Genomic DNA, 23243 nt, shown 5'->3' with positions numbered 1-23243 from the left:
CTTGCTTTTTATGTGTACCGTGTGTTTTTTCCTTCTTTTGATAGCAGCCCTGACATTTCAAATCATCCTACACAGATTTCCTTTATAACAACTGATGTGGACAGTTGTTTGCAATAACCTTGCAAAATGGAACTACAGACAGTCTTTTAAAAATTAGTTTTCTGTTTTCTAACTATATAATCCATCTGGTTTTATGCCCTTTCTAAGCTGGCACACTATTTTCATCCCTGTTGTTTCCTTTGCAGGCAAGTTAATAAATTCTGATTAAAGCTCAAGATCAATCTAAGAAATTTTGTTTTCTGACAATATATTATGACGATGGCAACATTTAGTGCTTTGTTAGTCATTAAAATTTCTGCAGGCCCTATACTGTTATATTTACTTGACTTTCAAACCTTTCTAGATGACATCAATTTTTTGAGGGTGCGAGGTGGTGGGGTGCTGCCTCACTTCATGGCTTGTAGGGTCTTAGTTCCCTGAGCAGGGACTGAAGCTGGGCCCAAGGGAGTGAAAGTGCCAAGACCTATAATGTGGACCAGGGAATTCCCAACCTGGCACTAATTATTATACATTAGTGGCTCTCGCTATTAATATTTGTGTCAAGGAAACCAAATCTAAGTCCTCTTTCCAGGTTCAAAGTGCTTAACTGAAAGATTTAAATATATAAACATTAGGTGACAGATTATAAGCATATGACAATTTTTTCTTTATACTAATACTGGTAGTAATATTACACTCCAAATCTGGTACCGTAAATTAGCATCTGTAGCATTGTTATCTATTCCTCACTGAATTACAGGTGTGATTTTCAGTTGTAAACTATTACTTGGGGAAAGTCAACATTTCTAAGTACACTATTGTTGTATTTTAGTTTAAACAAAGCTACAATCTCTGATCCATATGTATGGTATAACCTCTGGTGCATATAAATATGGTACACCTATTGAACTGTTCTTAGATTATATTTCAGTTAGAAAATAAAATATTAACAACCAATGATACATCATACATAGCATACACATACTTTTATTAAGTAAACAATACCCTATTTGCACTCACTAGATGCTTATGTCAATCTTGCCAACCCAGCAGAATGTAGTTAGATCCTCTTGGTACATCAAGCGCATACTCATAAACACACACATATATGTATCTATATACAGTGGGTAATCGTGATATATTTTGAAGTTTATACTCCACATGGGGATCACGATGGAGGAAAATACTTCCCATTTCATCTTATAGCTCATATCTCAAAATAATTCTCCTCTTCCCCTCCTAAACAGTATTTGATATGGTTTGAAAACATTATTCAGTACCAAATTATAAATGCCACGTGGATAGGGTCTGTGACTATCTTGTTTACCATGTCCCAGAAACCTTGATCTAAACCTGTGTGTTGTAAGGAAGCTCCAAAAATAACTGCTACATAAATGAACATTTCAATAACCATGCTGGTGCGCTTAAATGATATGAATTTCTAAGGCAGTCACAATACTCAGACAGGTAGCATACTTGAAAAGGGAAGGACATAATCCCTTGTCAATGTAATTTAAAATCATTTGGAGAGCATAGTTTTTAGACTAAATATAAATACCAGATGGGCATCTGAATGGTAACTTCACAAATGAGCTGAGAAAAGAAAGATCGTTACCAGAAAGTGGGACTGATTTCAGCACAGAGATAAACTTCTGGATGAGTTGTGAAAGAAATCTTCTTTCTTGATAGGCTCTAAAATCAGAGAGATAACAAACAGGGAGCAAGTTATTTTTGAGAAATAATTATTTCAAAAGTAAAACTTAAATGTTGAACAGCCTTTCTTACACTGCTCAAATTGTTTCATTTCTCTCTGAAATCAGGACCATAATTTAAGCAGCTTCTTCCTTGAGAGAAATACAGCATTACATGAAGAAAACAGGAGCCTCATTACTGGCCTAATAACCAGCCAAGAAAGCATCTCTGTCTTATTATAAAAGTTTTCACTTGTGATTTAAAGGTCAGGACTAGAAAGGAGTTTTCAAAATTTCATTTATAGTCTGCCTTCAACATTAAAAATCTAATACTTAAGCATGTAGTTGAAATGAGCAATTTCATACTTTAATATGCTTAAATTATTAAAGAGTATTACAATGTATAAAAATTAAATGTTAGTTTAAAAAACAACTTTTTATTCATTACTAATTTAAGATGCATCATGTACCAACTATTCAAAAACCAATCAGCACGTATTGGACAGCTACAAATGATTATGCCAGCCCTGTTGGGAATAACAAGCAGGGAAATGACTAAAATATACTTAAAATGACGACATCATAAAATATAATCAGTAACACAAGCCAACATTAATTAGTCAAACTGCCTGACATTATCTGAGCACCTACTGCACTAGGATCTGAGCTGTGTTAGGGACATGATACAAAATAATCTAATGCTGACAGCACTCCTACAAAACAGGTACTATTCTGTCCTGACTTCACACTGAGGCTCAAAGAGGCGCAGTAACTTGCCCAAACTTACACAGCAGGTGAGTGTGAAACCTAGGTAAGTCTGATCATAGAACTTACACTCTAAACAACTATACACAGTCTAATCATTACAAAAAGAGCTGATGCTTCAATGAAAAACACTGTGTGTTTCAGTTCAGAAGCAAGCACTGCAGGCTTAGTACTTGGTCTGGGAAGACTGCTTAAAAGGTCAGCCTCAATTAAGTCAAGTAGAGGGGCAAAGGTGGTTAGGAAAGGAATGTTTAAGAAACGATGAACAGTTTATTGATTTGGAATTAAATCATACTGAGGTAATGGGAAGAGAGGGTTTAAATTTTTAAAAAGTAGTCAAATAACACAAAGATATCATGTAAGTAGCCCGATTAAGAGGTTATTGGTTAGAAAGATATCATGGAAGAGATGAGACTGGAGTCTGAAGTTAAAGAAAGGATATTCCTATTCTGACCCTGTTCTCCTGTCCTCATACCTCTCATTTCCTTACTCCCAAACTCGTTTCTCTGACATCCAGCTTTTTTCAGTTTCTCTCGTTTTCAGTGATCACCAGCACAACTCCAAGCTTCCCTTCTATCCTCAACCCTCTTTTCACAGTCTATATACTTCATTACATAATCTTACTCATACCTATGACTTCAACTGCTATCTATGGGTGAACAGAGTATTATCCTAAGTGGATGAAAAAATAAGTCAGAAGAAGTTATCATAGGTTCAAGAAGTGAGTCCTAAGCATATATACATAAGCAGAGGGAGGAAAAAAATGAGTGGAAAGAATATTTGAGGATGAAGAAAGAAAAAAGGATCATTGCTAGAAGAGTCATGGAGTAAATAAAGCAAGATCACAGGTAGACCAGATAGCTTGAGAGAGAGAGAGAGAGACAGACAGACAGAGACAGAGAGAGACAGAGAAAGACAGGGCGGGGGGAGGAACAAACCTCTTGGAGCAAGGGTCCCCAGCCCTATGAGGAACTGGGCTGCCCAGCAGGAGGAAAGCAAGTGAAGCTTTATCTGTATTTACAGCCACTCCCCATCACCTGCCTGAGCGCTGCCTCCTGTCAGATGAGCAGCAGCCTTAGATTCTCACGGAAGCGCAAACCTTGTGATCTAGGTTGTAAATTCCTTATGAGAATCATCCCTGAAATCATTCCCACTCCCTGCCCCGGTCTGTGGAAAAACTGTCTTCCATGAACCGGTCCCTGGTGCCAAAAAGTCTGAGGACTGCTGTCTTAAGAGTATACAGATTCTTCCCCTCCTTCCTACTAACAGAACTTTGTTTGATGACATAAATGCTTGCTGCCAGACTTTAATCCAATTGATAATAATTACTATTAAAATAACCCACACCCTCATCTGCTTCCTTACTCATTGTATACTTCATTTATTTTCCTCCTTAGCATGAACCACTGGATAATATATCATAAAATCCATCTGTTATTAGCTGCTTCCCTCAACTAGAATGTAAACTCCACAAGAGCAGGAATTACTTTTTATTTTGTTCTATGCCATATTGCCTATACCTATAATAGTACCCAGTAAAATAATAAACACTTAGATTATTGAGTAAATGAAGTGTATAAAGTGGAGTGTGTAAGTCATTGTTAAGAATAAAGGGATGGGAAAAAGAAAGAAAAATTGGACTGACAGCCTGAAGACTGTGGAGAAAATTGAGACCCATCCATGATGAACAAACTATGATGGACAACAGGGAAAGGGAAGACCGCTGATAACACTTGTGACTGGGGCAGAGATAAGGGAAAGGAGAAATGATGATGTGTGGCTTCTCCACTGAAACTTTGTAAATAGTATTTCTATGATGCTCTAGGTAAAAGCACTTCTTAATCGTTTATTTGGTTCAGCACTACATAAAGGGAAAAACAAAACAAGTCAGCAACATCTGAGACCCACAACTCACATAACAAACCAACATGGAACAAAGCTTTGGCAACATACTGTTCTCTTGCTTCTGGATCCATCTTTTCATCATTCTTTTTAATCAAGTTCCAGAATTTTCTTAGCTTAGGTGTCTTTTTTAATTCTAATTCCAATCGTGCCTGAAAGAATGATATGGCATTAAATCAGCCATAACCCCAATGCAAGAATATAATATAGAGCAATGGGATAAAACCAGATAGGAACGTGACAAAAGCTGGAATCTAAGAAACTAATACCCTACACTTTAAAAAACTAATTCAATTCCATTACCTGTCAGTAGAAAAAAAATAAGACAAAAAAAATTTCTCATTAAGATTTTAAGCTCAGTAATAAATTTTCTTTCATATTTCTAAATTTTCTCTCTTATTTCTAAAATTCAGGACTTCAGTTTGAAAAACACGAGCGTTAACATTTAAAGTTCAAAAAGTCAGTCTGAAACAATGCACATAAAACAGCTATCATAATACGGAAATGTCCTACCACCCCTCTTTCTCATGGCACTTATCCATTTTTAAGTGAAGTGAAGTCACTCAGTCGTGTCTGACTCTTTGTGACCCCATGGACTGTAGCCTACCAGGCTCCTCCATCCATGGGATTCTCCAGGCAAGAGTACTGGAGTGGGTTACCATTTCCTTCTCCAGGGGATCTTCCCAACCCAGGGATCGAACCTGGGTCTCCCGCATTGAAGGCAGACGCTTTAACCTCTGAGCCACCAAGGAAGCCCACTGGTAATAATTATTTATAGGTGCCTGTTTTAACCTTCATCAACTGGTATCTATGAATGAGCCTGTATATCTGAATGTCTGCAAAACGACCCACGTGCAGGAAATGAAATTCTCAATACAGTATTATACAGAAATCTGAATTTTAACTTAACTCCCTAAAATCTGTTAATTTGGCTTTGACACTCACCCATATTATCCAATAAGACTTTGATGGAAAAAATGAAGTTGTTAATATTCAACATAATTCTGATGTTCTCCTATAGCTATATGTACATTCCATTCAAGTAAAATTAAAAATTCAAGTCTGTATTTAGTCTCATCCAAAGACGTATCTATGAATAATAATATTTTACTAAATTAACTCCCTTTATGAGCTCAATAGATACTACCTTATTTCACCTTAAAATAATGACATTAGGAGAAACATTTACTGGCTTACACACAAAAGCTTTAAAACTGAAAAAAAAAACTACACCTATGATTAGTTAATACATAGTAAATTAGACAAATTTGGTGGGGGATTTTTAACTGTCATTTTATATTCATATTAAAGCTACACCATCTAAAACCACATGCTCCACTTACAAATACACGTAAGTTTCTGCACTGAGATACTCACAGGCTGTAAGCCCATCCACATCGGGAGAGAGATGAGCTGCTGTACTTGACTCCGTATCAAGTCTACTTCCTGTTTAAAACAGTCGTGGGGGGAAATACACCGTCAATTCTTTCAAATTAACAATTTTTTATTATTAAGAAGTCCAATCCATTTTTAAAAAGATAAAGCTAAGCCTCATGATTTGCAAATTCCATATTTGTGATTTCATCAACTTGCAAAATCTATTTGTAGCCCTCAATTCAATACTCCCAAGGCTTTCACCGTCATTCAGTGACAGCACAGAGCAAAGTGGGAACTGCCCAACACACATGTTTTGAGCTGGGGTTAGACAAGGTGTGCTCTGCCTTCTTGCTTCAGCTCTCTTACACTAGCATCTCTTTTCGGCCTATTTAGTGCTACTTTCTCACAACATTGTGATTTTTGTTGGTGACTTTGCTATTTACAGTGGCCCCAAGCACAGGGCTTCAGTGTTGTTCAGTGTTCCCAGGGGGAAGAATGCTGTGATGTGCCTTAAAGAGAAAACACTGTGTGTTAGGTAAGTTTGTTCAGACATAAGTTACAGCATTTATGTAACATGAGTTACATAAGTTAAGTTCAACATTAACAAATCAACAACATAGTTGTTGTTGTTGATCAACAGCAAAGTGACTTTAAACAGAAACACATAAAACAAGGCTATACATTGATCACCTGATGAAAATGTGACCAGAGGCTTGCATGAAACTCTCTCTGTATTTTCCCTAAGAGCAGTAGTTCAGTTTTAAGCTAATTCTGTGTTCACAGCTATTTTTTAGAGCATAACTACCTCAAATAATGAATACTGGTGGTAAACTGAAAAAAAGTACCAATAAGCTAGCTTTTAAGTTAATTAAACTAGCACCAAACTACCAATACTAATTAAATCTTGGTTTTGTTCCATTTCTGATGAGGAATCACATCTATTTATATTTGCTTTGTTTAATAAATGTTAAAGAGGTAATACTGAATATAAATCTTCTTCTGGTCTTTGCAAGACCCATGTGAGGTACTACTTGGAAACAGATAATAACCATTCATCTATCAACACTGTTTTCAGGGTAAGAAAGAATCTCATGCATTGTCCTGCATGGGTCTAAATGCACTATCAATTCAGAAGCACCTTTATACACACACACACACACACACACACACACACACAGGTATATACCTATTTATTTAAAGATAGATACCTTCAGATAACCACAGGAGAGAAGTACAAATAAAATATTAATTACTATAAATGTTTATTTTTTAGAACATAATCTTACAAAGAATGAAAAATGTATCACAGGCAACCCAAGAGATTTTGAAAGATCATCCATAATCACCCCTCAACAGTCAACTCAAAATGGAACTCTTCTGCCGACCTGCCAGGTTATGTGTGAGGTATGACTGAGCGGTGAGGAAGCTATGTTCCTGTGTATAGTTTATGACACTGATCTCATTACTCAATGTTCATGTTAACAGACTCTTTGCTGCTCTACATTTGAAGAATTTCAGTTCTTATCATTTTACTTAGAAGCTAGATAGAAAAAAGAACGGATCAAGACCAAATCTATTAAAAAGCAAACAGATCCTACAAGATGATTTTCCCAAGAAGGGGCTGAAATGTTAGCACTGTCCTCATTCTTCACTAAACTACGAGGAGCTGGCTGTACAGCTAATCTCATTTACAGTCAACTTAAAAGAATAAGAAAATCTGAACATTCTCCCAAAAGATAAAGTAAAATTACCAAACTATTGAAGCAGTGGTCAAGAAAAAGCAGTAAGACTGTCTGTTCGTGGAGTGAAAATTCACCATCAGTTTCAGCTAATGCTGCTTTCAAGATGCACTTGAAAAAGAATGGGAAGTGATCTGGCTTCTTCTTAAAAGTCTGAAAAGAGAAAGAATAAAAATTCATTTTGAAATGGCTTGCTCACCTCTTTTTCTCCTGTAAGCGGACACCGGCAGACTTTTTAGGAGTCTATTAACCAAGTGTAATAATTATAAAAAGATTACTTGCTTACTTATAATTCACTGTGGCAAGTCAAATATAGACTTCTGGCAGGGAAATGTGAGAGTTGCAGAAATTTTCATTTAATAAAATAATGGCTTTGATTCCTTTATTTTTTCTTCAAGTATTAGGCTGGTAATTAGCTTAGGATTTGTTTTTTTATTAAAAATCTGAAGTGTTTTAATACTTTTAATTTAAACAAAGAAACATCTTGAGCAAAAACTGAAGTCTTCATATTCTATTTAATCTCAAAGACACCCTTTCCTTTATCTCTTTACTCTTAATATACAGATAACGTTTTAAAAAGAAAAGGCAAATAACGTAAACATATTCAAGCTTCTCTGTGATCTACCTCCCCATCTTTGTTACCTCTTTTCTTTTATAGCCAAGTGCTCCAAGTGTATGACCTACACCAGCCGTTTGCACTTACTTCTCTAAAACAAGTTTCCATGTACAGCACTCCCCCGAAGCTGTTACAGCTGCCAAGTCCTAAAGGTGCTTACCATCCCTCAACTCCTTTTTGATGGGAAGGTTTCTCTGTCACTTTACAAGGCAGTGTCCCTGGGGATCTAGCCTCATTCTTCTTCTCCCTCTCCCATTACTTCAACTACCATACGCTAATGATTCTAAATACATATCTTCAGTCCAGATTTCTTCACTCCTTAGATTGCTTTGTCTACTACAATTTCATCTAGATATTCCAAAAGCAATTTAAACTCAGAAAGTCCAAAACTCAATTCAACAATTTTGTACCCGCCAAAGTATTCCTCAACCCTCTTCTACCTATCTTGAAGAGGCACCTCTCATCTTTTACATTCAGTTGCCCAAACCTGGAAGGTTACTGAAAATAATATCCCCTCCCTCAAGCTACTTCAATTATCAAATACAATCAATTTTACTTTCCAAATCAGTGTAACCTCTTCTCTTTATCTGTATCAACTCTAATCACCAAAGTGGTCTTTACAGCATGAAAACTGATGAAGTCATTCTCTGGTGTCCCTCTCCCTTCCTCTGGTGGTTCGAAGCAACTTTAAGAAACCTCTAAGATTTCTCAATAAGACAAGGCCCTTATACGATGGTAATAATGAATATTTGAGATTCCATGGTTTTAATCTTAAAGAATGTTAACACCTTTTCATTTTGGTGACCATCCCCTCAAAAGAGATGGCAAGTATACACAGCTTTCCTTCATTTAAAGATGTATGATTGAGGGGAAGGAACTCTTTTGATGAGCTGACCATGTCATAATGGCCAAAGAAAACCTAGATTTTGGACCTTTGTTGGCTGATCAAGGCTCTGTTACAGTAGCTCAAAGAGAAAATGCCAATTATAAATTTCAAAAGAGAAAACAGATCCCAAATCAGATAAAGAGAAGACTGAAATTACAATATAAGCACCTGTCTTGACTTTAGACATACTACTTTACTCGGGTAAAACTATAAACACATACTCTCTGTTGTGAAACAAGGCACTGAAAAATATTATCTCATTGAACATTATCTATTTGAGCTCAGTTCAGTTCAATCTCTCAGTCATGTCTGACTCTTTGAGCTACTTAATATAAAATTTACTTTATTTGATGTAAAAGTCTTTATAATCCATGCCATTCTTTGTTTTAAGTACAAAGCAGAAAAATAATTTCACATTAATAATTTTTCAATTCACAACATATTAAAGAACTAAAACCAAAAGAAATGTCATTGAGTTGGCCGAAAAGTTTGTTTGGCCTTTCCATACCATCTTAGGGAAAACCTGAACAAGCGTTTTGGCCAACCCAATATTTTTCATACATCCATTCTTTTTCTCAATATTTACTTTATTTTTGGATAAAGTTCTGTTCTAAAAATATTATCAGTAAAAAAGCTACTTTGTAACACCTTAAGTGAGCACAGTAAAAAGCTATGAAGTAATTTAAATCTGTTACCTCCCATGCAGGGACATTTTCTCTGAATTTTTCATTCACCATGCAGCAGATTGACATTAAATAGGCTTTGCTGGACACTTCTGGAGAATAATTCATCCAGAGGTAATTTTCAAGATACTGGCTGTGAAGAATAAAAAGGCATAGAATATTTCATTAGTTACTACCATATCATTATATCACTCCCCTGAAAAAGTCTAATTACTTACAACTTTTTGAAACTCTGTATTTACAGGCTGAGAGTCCTTCACGAATTAATCTATAATGTAGGTCAGTCCTACTATTGCAAACATGTGTAGCAAATATGGCTCTGGAGAATGAGAGTCTTATACTTTCAAAGTAGGAACACATCAAAGATTACTGACATATATAATTATCACCATTAGAGCACTGGATATTTCCTTATCTAAGGTGCTTCACAGAGTAGAAAACAAAAATATCTGACAAATGCCAGCTCTAAAATGATATGATGGACAGCTTCACAGACAAAAGTAACTGAGAAATTAACACAAACTCCTATCAAGACCAAATGATTTCTGAAAACTAAGACAAAGACCTACTCAAAAAAGAGGATTTGTTACTTAATTTACAAGGCATTTAACATAAGTCAGTTTTCAAGGTAACTTGCATTTTCTTTTCAAAATGCCAAAATTCTTATTTTAAGACTGGTGAAGACATTCCTAAACTAAGTAATTCTGATTTTCAAAACAAAACTTAACCATTTCTTGTTCAGAGTAGTTATAAACTTCAATTACTGTTGTGGGCTGTAAAATCCTCTCAAGCACTAATGAAGAACACAGAACTTTTTTGTTTCTATTTTAAATCACTCCACATGTATAACTTTTCACTTACGTCTTCATGTATACATGCATGCATGCACATGTGCACACACACAGTTGTGCATTTCAGATTGCCCTATAACAGAATTTTTCTACTTCCTCTTAAGCTTCAAAGGTCTCTTCATGTTGATATTTCCATGGGTCTATCTTTAGGAATCATTCTTACTTAGTTTACAAGAGCCTAGGAAACTGGTAAATAGTATTTTATCCTAAATAACTGCCAAAAGGCTCCAAGTTATAGACTACTCTTTCATATAGTAAATGCATGAAACTTCGTATTCTTTTTTTACAAGTTTAAATTCCTTTTCCCTAAATTATGCCCTTCAGAACTTTTGCTAGCAAGTCTGTTAGTATGAATCTGTCTGAAATCTGTTTATTTCATGCAGTTTAGCTGGTGACAGAATTCTTTCTTGGTCGATAGTTCTATTTTTCTATTTACTAGACTCATTCTACTATCTTTTCTATTATTGCAATTGCGAAGTCTACAATCAATCAATTTGTTCTTCCTCTGAGTAATCGTTTTTCCTCTAGCAGATTTTAAGATTTTTGTCACTGTTGCTCTGTTCACAGATATACTTCCTGAATCTTACAGACTCATGTTTCAACTGTAGAAAATTCTTAACCGTCATCTCTTCTAAATCGCCACTCCCTCATTTTCCCTAAATCTCTTCTGAAACTTCTAATGGACCTTCTCATTCTAGCCTCTATATCTCTTAATTGCCTTGTATGCTTTACATCTCTATTTCTCTTTTCTGTTATTTGTTAATTTTCTCAGCTGTAAATCCCCATTAACTAATTCCCTCTTTAGCTGTGTCTAATCTATTCAATTTAACCACTGAGTTTTTTAATTTTAATGACTTTTATTTTCATTTTCCCCCAAACCTGTCCATTTTTAGTGTCTTGTTTCTTACACACATTCTATTTCTTCTTTTATACTCATAATAATTTTAAACATGATTTGACAGTATGTATATGATTTAATTACCTGTGGTTTTCTGAGGAGTATCTAATTCTGCTCTTTGCTGCTTCAACTAAATCTTGCTCTAACGTGCCCTGTAATTTGTGAGTCTGGACTCACATTCATCAAGGTGTTAGCTGTAGCATTTTTTTTGCAGTTTAGTTGGAATACATATCATTTCAGAGTATCTTTATATTTGATTCAGCCAGATGCCCCACAGATATCATTGGCTTGCCACAGTTTTTAACAGTAATATCATGGGTATTACCTGATTACACAGTGAACTCCAAACCTATTCTTTACATTTTTCAGATGAAGAATCTGAGACTATGAGAGTAAATGATCTGCCCAAGATGACACACTTATCTCTGTGATAAATAGATGATACAGACCACACTCCAAACTACATCTCTTTAAACCAAACTTAAGGACTGTTCACTAATGCCCTGATTCTACTTTGCCAACTGCAGCAAATGTAACCTATATAATAACATGTCCCTCTAATGAGTTTTCTCAAGATTCAGTTCACTCTCCTATACCTAGACACCTTCTCCATGCCATCTAACTTTCCACTCTAGCAAGAGACCATCAATCATCTCTACTACAAACGAGAATTATTGTGTCTGGAGGCTGGCACAGAGAAAATGGCATTTTCACCCAGAAATTACATAAAAGTTCCTGGAAGATAACAACCCACTTTTTCAGTTATTAAAAATCTTTCACTGTCATTGGCGCCTTAAATACGTTCTGCTGCTTTCTCCTTTAGTTCTTGCAATTCTCTTGGTATCTGGTATTTGCCAGGACAAAAGAAGTCTGGTTTTATCCTAACTGTGTATCAGCATCCACTTGACTTTTATTGTTCTTCTTGAAAGATGGCATGGTATGATGAAAAAGTGTATTAATCTAAGGGTCATATGGATCCAATTTCTAGCCTAAGTGCTCTCTATAAAATAAGGAAGATCTCACTGGAACTATTATGAGGGTTAAATGAGATCAAGTATTTAATAACAATACAGTTCTTAAGATATAGCAGTCACTTCACTTACAAGTTAATTCATAGCTACAAACTTCAATTTTTCTCTGCAATTATAATAAGAACACCTCAGCTCAGTTCAGATCAGTTCAGTCGCTCAGTTGTGTCTGACTCTCTACGACCCCATGGGGTGCAGCACGCCAGACCTCCCTGCCCATCACCTACTCCCAGAGTTTACCCAAACTCATATCCATTGAGTTGGTGATGCCATCCAACCATCTCATCCTCTGTTGCCCCCTTCTTCTCCCACTTTCAATCTTTCCCAGCATCAGGGTCTTTTCAAATGAGTCAGTTCTTTTCATCAGGTGGCCAAAGTACTGGAGTTTTAGCTTCAGCATCAGTCCTTCCAATGAATATTCAGGACTGATGTCCTTTACGATGAACTGGTTGGATCTCCTTGCAGTCCAAGGGACTCTCAAGAGTCTTCTCCAACACCACAGTTCAAAAGCATCAATTCTTTGGCATTCAGCTTTCTTTATAGTCCAACTCTCATATCCATACATGACTATTGGAAAAACCATAGCCTTCACTACACAGACCTTTGTTGGGAAAGTAATGTTTCTGCTTTTTAATATGCTGTCTAGGTTGGTCATAACTTTTCTCCCAAGGAGTAAGCGTCTTTTAATTTCAGAGCTGCAATCACCATCTGCAGTGATTTTGGAGCCCCAAAAAATAAAGTCTCTCACTATTTCCACTGTTTCTCCATCTATTTGCCATGAAGTGATGGGAATGGATGCCATGATCTTAGTTTTCTGAATGTTGAGCTTTAAGTCAGCTTTTTCACTCTCCTCTTTCACTTTCATCAAGAGTCTTTTTAGTTCCTCTTCACTTTCTGCCATAAGGGTGGTGTGATCTGCATATCTGAGGTTATTGAGATTTCTCCCGGCAGTCTTTTTGATTCTAGCTTGTGCTTCATCCAGTCCAGCATTTCTCATGAAGTACTCTGCATATAAGTTAAATAAGCAGGGTGAAAAAATACAGCCTTGACATACTCCTTTCCCGATTTGGAACAAGTCTGTTGTTCCATGTCCAGTTCTAACTGTTGCTTCCTGACCTGTGTACAGAGTTCTCGGGAGGCAGGTCAGGTGGTCTGGTATTCCTGTCTCTTGAAGAATTTTTCACAGTTTGTTGTGATCCACACAGTCAAACGCTTTGGCATAGTCAATAAAGCAGAAGTCAATGTTTTTCTGGAACTCTCTTGCTTTTTCAACGATCCAACAGATGTTGGCAATTTGATCTCTGGTTCCTCTGCCTTTCCTAAATTCAACTTGAACATCTGGAAGTGCATGGTTCACGTACGGTTGAAGCCTGGCTTGGAGAATTTTTAGCCTTACTTTGCTAGCTTAGCAATAATTTGCTAGCTTACTTTACTCACCTTAATTTTGAGGTGAGTGCAATTGTGCAGTAGTTTGAGCATTCTTTGGCATTGCCTTTCTTTGGGATTAGAATGAAAACTGAGCTTTTCCAGTCCTGTGACCACTGCTGAGTTTTCCACATTTGCTGGCACATTGAGTGCAGCACTTTCACAGCATCATCTTTCAGGATTTGAAAATAGCTCAACTGGAATTCCATCACCTCCACTAGCTTTGTTTGCAGTGATGCTTCCTAAGGCCCACTTGACTTCACATTCCAGGATGTCTGGCTCTAGGTGAGTGATCACACCATTGTGATTATCTGGGTCGTGAAGACCTGTTTTGTGTAGTTATCCTGTGTATTCTTGCCACCTCTTCTTAATATCTTCTGCTTCTGTTAGGCCCATACCATTTCTATCCTTTATTGAGCCCATCTTTGCCTAAAATGTTGCCTTGGTATCTAATTTTCTTGAAGAGATCGCTAGTCTTATGCCATTTTTGTGAGGATCAAATCACTTTATGAAGGGAGTTGTTTTTCAGTCTCTAAGTAATGTCTGACTCTGCAACCTTGGACTGCAGCACATCAGGCTTCCCTGTCTTTCACTATCCCCTGGAGTTACAGTCATTAAAACAGAGACTGACTTCTGATGCAGACTATACCTCAAGGGAGTGTGGAGAAATGGAAAAACCATGAGCTTTGGCATCAGACACTGGCATCTGAGCTCCACCAATTACTTAAATGCATTATCTTGAATAAATTACTTAACTGCTCTGATCTCAGTTTTTTTCCTTCACTATATGGAAAGTATAATACTGACTTTTTGCAGGATTGCTATGATTGCTCTCTATATAAAATGTTTAACACTATGTCTAGCACAAGGTTCAATAAGTGACAAATACTACTATCATCAACAACAATCTTGACTTTTACTTCCAGGTCTACTAGCCATACCTAGCTGTAATATAATCTAAATTATAATCTAAAAATTGCATATCCTCTTCTGCCTGAAATATCTGTAAATGGTTTAGGTCAGAACAAGGTTGGTCTGGTAATAATAAATAAGCTTGGAAGGAAAAAAGTGGCTATAGAATGCATTCCAGTTTACTCCCATTGTAACTAGAGGAACCAAATAAGCGTTCAGAAATTGCTCAGCACACCCTATCTTAATTAGTGAGAAACACTTCAAAATACAGTTACTCTAACAATGGAACAACAGCCTTGAAAACAAAAGATATCGTACACGTATTCCAAAATAAGCCAAACACAAAAATATAAAACTTCAAAAGTCTATAGTAATTATTTTCTTACCAACTCACAGAAATGTACAGAAAACCTAGTTAAAAGTTAAGTCATATTGTCATCTTTAACATCATCAAAGTAAAGTCTTTTAACTCACCTAAATTCCAAGAGCATTATCTTTCTGATGGCAAACCTAAAAATATAAAAGTCAATAGTAAAAATATTTAAATAGAGAATATAACATTTCTGAGTTACTTATACAGATGTATTCTGGAATCTTGTTTTAATACTGCCTCACATATCAGAATAATTATGTCCAATAAAACATTGAAGGAAGCAAATTTTGCTTTTATATATTTTTATTTTGTTCACTTTATTTATTTTTAAAAACTATCTAAGAAGAATTATATCCTATTCATATAACAAACACAATTAGCACCACGACATACAAGGATATAACACACAAACTAATAAGCCGAGTAGATTTAATCAAAACGCAAGTTCTCATCAATATTCATAATATTGGATCACCAATATTATTGGATCACCATTGCCAAAAGCTAGTCTGCCTCAATTTCTTAAGCACTAATCTTCTTTCATTTAATAGTAATCAAATGGAAACGTTCTGCTGAAGTCATGCCTGCCTTCCTATATAAAGGACACAAATGTGTATTACAGACATGTCATGTAGTCTTGATATTAAGTCTAAAATATTAGAAAATTGTAGAGGCAGTATCAGATATTTCTGTATACACTTTAAGAAACAGAAGTGTTTGTTTTATATGGATAAATGATCCTGCAGTTACAGGGTATCTGTGCAAAGATAAGTCCAAATGTCCACTAATGTAGCTTTATCATTTTGTATATTAGAAATAAAGTAGCCAGACCAGATCCATGCCACTGGATATAAGCTTCCAGCTTTGCAAATTAAACTTGCTGAGACAGGTAAAGAGCTTAACTAATGTTTTATATATATATAAAAGATATAAAAATGGGTCTAGAGATTAGACATGCCAGAAAAATCTTTAAAGGATGAAAAGTTACAAGTAATAAAGACAAATATTACTTATACAAAGTTTGTTAAAAGGTTGACAAGGACTTGACATGAACTTCTGAGCTATCTACTCCAGATTGATTGTTAAACAGAAGATTAAAAAATCAAATAATATCTGTGAACAAAGGAAGCCAGCCATAAAAGAGTACATATTATGTGGTTCCTTTTTTTTTTTACAGTTTAAAACCAAGCAAAATTAAACTACAGTATTCATGTTTGCATATTTACATATTTAAATGGTAAAGCAAAGGGGCATACAAGGGTATCTAGGATGCTGACAATGTTGGTGTGTTTTTTTTTTTAACCTCGGTGGTGGTAAAATTCAGAAGGCTATACATTTCTGTACATTTTACGCAATATCTATTAATTTCATTGTAAAGAGGCTTAAACATTTTTAATGAAAAGAAATCTAAACACTGGCAAAAGTAAACTGCTCTGTAAGTTATCCCTTTTTCTTCAGTATAAAACTCACTTAGATGGATTCATAATTGGATTAACAATTAAATCACAGTGTATGGGTTAAGAGAGTCCTAAAGAGCAAATGGACCCTGTCCTATTTAAGAACAAAGTACTGGATAAGAGCCAGAGAACAAGGATTTAATAACTGGAGCAGCCTCTTTATCTACCTATGGTAAAATATCTTGGGCTAGTTACTTAACCTCTCTGTACCTCAGTTTTCTCATCCATAAAAGGAAGGGAACAGTTAACGTGTCAGCTCACACGTGATACCCCTTAAGAGAGGATGGCCTGATCATTCAATCTAAAGTAGCAGTCTTTGTCACTGTACCCTGATCCCACTTTAATTTATAGCACTCACAGCCTGCTGACGCTACATCTGCATATGTTATCTGTCCACGTAAGAATTAGATCATAAGCTTCGTAAGTTAACATGAGACTTCACCTGCCATGTTCACTCATGTACCCTTAGCACTAAAATGGTGGTTGGTGCTCAAAGTAGGCTCATCCGAGTCCTCTGTTCATAACTCTACACCTAGATACCTAACTGCTTATTTACATCTGTAAGGCTCTTTAGTAGCTAGAATTCAACATTTCTATACCCGATTCCACCACCAGCAACAGCAAAAGGCAGGAATGGCAGCTAATCACCTGACTACCTTGGCCAAAAACTTTGTGGAGTCATCCTTGATTCCTCCCTTCCCACACTCATCACATCCAGCCACCAACCATCTCTTCACTTCCCTCTCTCTCAAATTGGTAACTCCTCTGTATCTCAACTTCCCATGCTAATCCATGCCATTATTATCTTTAACCAGACTACAACAATATTCACCTAGCTAACTACCTGACTCTGGCCCCCTCCAACAGGGGCATTTTTCAAATACCACCATCAGGCTTCACTGGTTTCCTACTGCTCTTCAAATTTAAAACAAACAAACCTTAACATGGTCTTTGGTCCTGTTAGGACCAAAGGCTCTAGAATCAATCAGGCTCAAGAACCAATCATTAAAACAAAACAAGTAGCCTCTTATTTTGACACTGTGTTTACAATATTTAGTAAAATTCACCTCCTAATTTCATGGAATACATGAAAAAAATAAAATCTGCCATTTTATAAGGTCTATGACATTCATAACATGAATGTTTCCATTTCATACTAAACCGGTTAGTCAATTACCTTTTAAAATACTGATTGGGCATATATGTCTACAGGCCCAAATATGGAAAAACGTCCAAGACGCAGTTTTAAAAAAATCACAGGGGTAGGGAACTGGAACACATGTATATATAAATAAAGACACTGAGGGTTAAGGGTCAGGGAAGAAGATTTACTGACACTTACCCCCTTCTGTGTATTGTTCAAAATAATTTTTTGTTACATATATAGCTTGTACAAAATATGTATTTCAATATTTGGTATTCAATTATCATGTACATTTACTTTCCCAATTTTTAAATAATCTTTTGAAAAGATATATCAGAAAATGGTAAGAAAATTAGTATTAACTGAACTGAAAATTTAAAATCTCCATGTTTAATCTTCCTCACATCCTTCAAAAACAAAATAAACCCTAAAGAACGTAATCTCTCTAATCTAAGTTAAAAATAACAAGGCAAAGAAATATCTTGACTCTTCAGCTAGACGTAATTTTTCCAGCTACCATCTCCTTGATGACCAAATCAAGAAAGAAAAGAAAGTTCCAAGTTTATAATTACATTTAGTTTAGAAACTCAGATGAGATCCAAGTTAGAACCATCTAATTCCTATGTATAAAAATTAAACTCGTTCCTACCTTGATTTGACAATTTCTTTCTCATATATATCTTCAATCACCTGTTGTTAAAAATATAAAAATGTTTAATATCTCAAATAATTTTTTTCAGACTCTGAGAGTTTTCAGTTACTGAGATTACACAAAACAAGTTGCTTCGGAAAGTTAACAAATATTACTGCTAGTGAAATAATACTTCAGAGATACTTTTTATAATCCCATTATATTCCTCAAAATGTAAAATAACAAGAAAGCGAAGGAGTAGAAAAAATAAATATGCCTACATAAAAATAATCATAGAAATAATTATTAAAATGATGTATTTATTTCATTTCTAGGGAAAACAAAAATTCACGAGATCAGGATAATTTTTAAAACATAGTTTTAACAAAGTATACTAAATGTTACCGGGCTTCATCTCAGAGTTTTAACAATGTGTTTTCAAAAATCAGAAAGCAAAGTGAAAGGACAAAGAGACAACAGAAACAAAGGCCAATCGTTACATTCCGTTTTCCAGATGCATGATAAAACCTCAGATTTCCACTTACTCGGGTTAGGTGGGGTAAGATGGTATGATCCCTAAGAATTCAGGTTCCGGAGTTGGAAGCCTGATTCAAAGCAGTCACCTTCACTGCCGATGGCGACAACTTCTGCAAGTGCATGACTGCTACTAAGGCTGTTTCCCAGAATACAAAAAGGATCTAATTATACTAGTGAGTAAGTACCCCATGGGTTTGCTAAAAGACAACACACATAAAGAACTCAGCCCAGGTCCTTGCACATGGTGAGCCTTTAATAACAGTTAACAGTAGCAGAAGTAATAGTAGTGCTAGTGACAGAGTAGTTTAAAATAAAGCTAAAATTAGGAAGTGCTTTAACATGGTATAATATAATTTTATGGTAACTATGATATCTTTTAATTGCTCAGAGTGTATCTGTCAAATAAATGTTTGTGGGTGGTAAAGGCAGGAAGACAATGAGGCAAGCAAATCTTGAATTTATATGAAATTTCTGTTTCCTTCTGCTTTCTTTTTATCAAAATCTAACTTATTAAAAAATAATAAAATGAAGGGTATAATCATCTTTAAATACCAAGTTAAAATAAAATTTTTCTCAACAGGCATACATAGCTTTATCTAGAATTATCTCTAGTATTAACTAAAACGATCTAAATGATTAACTAAAATTTAATCTTTAAAAATCTTGATCTAATTAGGTTCAACTCAATCGAGTAGCGTCATCAAGATAATTTTGTTATCAATGAAAAATGACTCTAGGAACCCCCAGACCCAACATATACAAGTATAAACATATACAGACAACATAAAGTAAGATAAAGCAACCTGGCCAATAATTAAGAGTAACTAATGTATGTCAAGTTTAATATCTTCCTAATGAATAAAATGGGATTGCTGGCAAAACAAATATATTTATAGATAAAACGTTTAAGCTCAAATAATAAGAAATTTGGGGTTCAGTTTTACTAAGAGTGCCTAAAGTACCACAATTCGATTTATAATGGCAAAGCTTTATGTCAGTCTTTACTACACGTTAAGTGGCATGCAATATGTCAGCTCTATTTCATGTAAGGACCTCTTTTTAAGAACCTATTTCAGTAAGAATTAATCTTACGTTTAGGCTTTTTCCTTTTCAATTATTCTAAACTGTGTCACATGAATCCTAAGCCCATTCTATACACTAAACAAGTCACCTCTCTTCCACCATTACTGCAGATCTTTATTGCAGTTCAACAACCAGAAAACAATAGATTCTATCCTAGGTGAACTGTCAAAAAAAACTGTAGGAAAACTGCTGTATATTTACAAAGATATTCATTACATGGTCATCTAATAAGGATAAATCAAAAACAATCTAAGAATCTATGAACAGGAAAATCCACACACACTTTTTAAAATGCTTAAAGGAAACACAACAAATGATAGTAGAGGTGATCACTGAGTAATGATCTTTTATTCCCCTATGTGTAGCCTCTGTATTTTTCAAATTTTCTCTTATGAGTAATCATTAGTTTAGAAAACCATTCATTTTAACTTTTAAAAAAAGTGCAAAGCTTTCGATGAATCAGCTCTTGAAGAAGAGACACAAAGAGCATACTTATTTGAAAAGGATGCTGCAAATCAAAAGTACTTACCTTTATATCAAAGGGGGACTTTTTCTTGATATGGGGTGCCCAATATTTACATGCTAACTGCAAAAGTAAACAGTATAAATAGTAAGTCATATACACATACCGCTGTAGAGCTAAAAGACCAAGATCATTCAGTAACAAGCACTTCTGGCACAGGGCCACGTTGGATAAGAGTCATTTACTTACTAAGGGGACTACCTGGGCTTGCAGACCAGTTAGCATCTTCGGCCACAATCCACTGAATGTCAGTAATGCCCTGCATGGCACCCTGCTACTGTGATTTTAAAAACAAAACAAAACATACCTTTCTAATTACCCCTAGGAGAAAGTTAATAACCACAGTCAAACATCTTCAGCATAGAGCTAAGGAAACCCAGGTTTAGAAAAATTAAATAAGCTGCCCACAATAAAATGTTAACAAGTGAGCCAGTACTAAACACCAGATTCAAAGTCCTCAGGAATGCTGATCTGCAAAACAATAAATCTTTAAGTGATTAGCACACACTCAGGAGGGTTTCCCTGGTGGCTCAGTGGTAAAGAATCAGCCTGCCAATGCAGGAGTCAGTCAGTTTAGTCGCTTAGTCATGTCCAACTCTTTGCGAACACATGGACTGCAGCACACCAGGCCTCCGTGTCCATCACCAACTCCTAGAGCTTGCTCAAACTCATGTCCATCAAGTCAGTGATAACCATCCAACCATCTCATCCTCTGTCGTCCTCTTCTCCTCCTGCCCTCAATCTTTCCCAGCATCAGGGTCTTTTCTAATAAGTCAGTTCTTCGAATCAGGTGGCCAAAGGCTCCAATGCAGGAAACTAGGTTTCAATCCTTTCGTCAGGAAGATCCCCTGGAGAAGGAAATGGCAACCCACTCCAGTATTCTTGCCTGGGAAATCCCATGGACAGAGGAACCTGGCGGGCTCAGTCCACTGGGTCACAAAAGAGTCAGACATAACAATAACAGTAGTCTGTTAAGAGGATAACATTATGTCTCAAAAGAAACAATGTACATACTTTAAGAATACTTTATTGCTAAAAAATGCTTATCATTAAAAAAGTGAGGTCACAGAATTCAGATCTCTGATCTTCTTTATAACTAAAATTTAACGTCTACACCTCATTCACTCAATAATCATTAGAAAGCACCTTCTCTGGTCAGGTACCCCAGGTGCCCAGAAATCATGGAGGAGGGGCAGGGAAATGGTACTGTGCCTACATACTCTCTGTCTCCACTTCTACCATCCTTCCTTTCACAAGTTCGCTCTCCTGGGTTCTTTACATACACACCATAAGGCATCTGCACTTGCTCCTCCCCAGACTGTTTCCCTGCTCTTCCCCAACTGGCTCCTTTTTTGGCATTCAGGTCTCAGGTCAAAATCACCTCAGAGAGGACTTTCCCGACTGCTTTTATACACTCCATCTGCTCTGTCACAATGCCATTTCATTTTCCTGATAGCAATAATCACTGTCTGAAACTACCCTGTTCATTTACTGACTCATCTCTAAACTGTAAGCTCCCTGAGGCAAGGAAACTAATAACTTCTACCAAAAATTTCAAGTATATGTGAAAAGAGGGTTCTAATCTAGTCTGGAGCTATGACAAACCAAACAGCATATTAAAAAGCAGAGACATCACTTTGCTGACAAAGGTCCGTATAGTCAAAGCTATGGTTTTTCCAGCAGTCATGTATAGAAGTGAGAGTTGGGACCATAAAGAAGGCTGAGAGCCTAAAAACTGTTGCTTTTGAATTGTGGTCCTGGAGAAGACTCTTGAGATCCCTTGGACAGCAAGGAGATCCAACCAGTCAATCCTAAAGGAAATCAATCTTGAATATTCACTGGAAGGACTGATGCTAAAGCTGAAGCTCCAATATTTTGGCCATCTGATGCGAAGAGCCAGCTCATTGGAAGACTCTAATGAGTCTTCCAAAGATCCAAAGACTGAAGGCAGGTGGAGAAGGGGTAACAAGAGGATGAGATGGTTGGATGGCATCAGCAACTCACTGGACATGAATTCAACCAATGGGAGGTAGTGAAGGACAGGGAAGCCTGGTGTGCTGCAGTTCACGGGGTTGCAAAGAGTTGGACAGAACTTAGCGACTGAACAACCATAACATCTAGTCTAAGTTGTCCGCAAAAACCTCTCCAAATTAATGTAGATTAATGACAATGAATTAACCATATAAGAAAATGGTGGGGGGGGGGGGGGCAGAGAGGATTAGGATTCTAAGTAGAGGGAACAATGTTGAAAGGCCAGGAGGTGAAAGATAACACAGCAAATTAAGTGCAGTTCAGTATGGCTAAAACACAATTAGAAACGGGGAAATAACAGACAAAACTGGATATAAGCACAGGCTAGATTATAAAACACGGGATGATTCCAGTCATTATCCTAAGGGCAATTAGAACTCATTAGAAATTTTAAGAAGATAAGTGAGGTGATCAGATCTGTACTTGGGTAAAATAACTCTGACAGCAATATGAAAAATGAACTTGAGGAGAGCAAGTGGAAAGACAGCAACACAGGTTAGGATACCTAGGTCCAGGAAGAAAACCATGGAAACCTGGCTTAGGGCACAGAAAGCAGACAGATTTAAGAGACACTTAGAATGTAGCAAAGTGCAGGCTAGAAAAAGAAGGACTCAAAGTGACTCCTATGCTTCTGCCTTGGCAAATCTGCTGA

General features: G+C 36.2%; 1 protein-coding gene across 1 annotated transcript in view; it reads right to left on the bottom strand.

Moving 5' to 3' along the window:
- The window catches only part of AQR (aquarius intron-binding spliceosomal factor), an 80461-nt gene that overhangs the window by 56259 nt on the left and 959 nt on the right, over nt 1–23243 (bottom strand). Inside the window, exons 2-9 of the mRNA XM_061157632.1 lie at nt 20567–20623; nt 18436–18476; nt 15287–15322; nt 9711–9831; nt 7526–7666; nt 5775–5843; nt 4449–4549; nt 1655–1731 (exon numbers count right to left, since the gene is read on the bottom strand). Of these exons, the coding sequence (XP_061013615.1) occupies nt 1655–1731; nt 4449–4549; nt 5775–5843; nt 7526–7666; nt 9711–9831; nt 15287–15322; nt 18436–18476; nt 20567–20623 (643 nt within the window). The remainder of the gene's footprint in view (nt 1–1654; nt 1732–4448; nt 4550–5774; nt 5844–7525; nt 7667–9710; nt 9832–15286; nt 15323–18435; nt 18477–20566; nt 20624–23243) is intronic.

The sequence above is a fragment of the Dama dama genome, chromosome 12 (assembly GCF_033118175.1).
Source record: "Dama dama isolate Ldn47 chromosome 12, ASM3311817v1, whole genome shotgun sequence".
Classification (NCBI taxonomy): Eukaryota; Metazoa; Chordata; class Mammalia; order Artiodactyla; family Cervidae; genus Dama; species Dama dama.
Note: the sequence above shows the minus strand (reverse complement) of the source record. Positions and strands in the feature narration are given on the sequence as shown.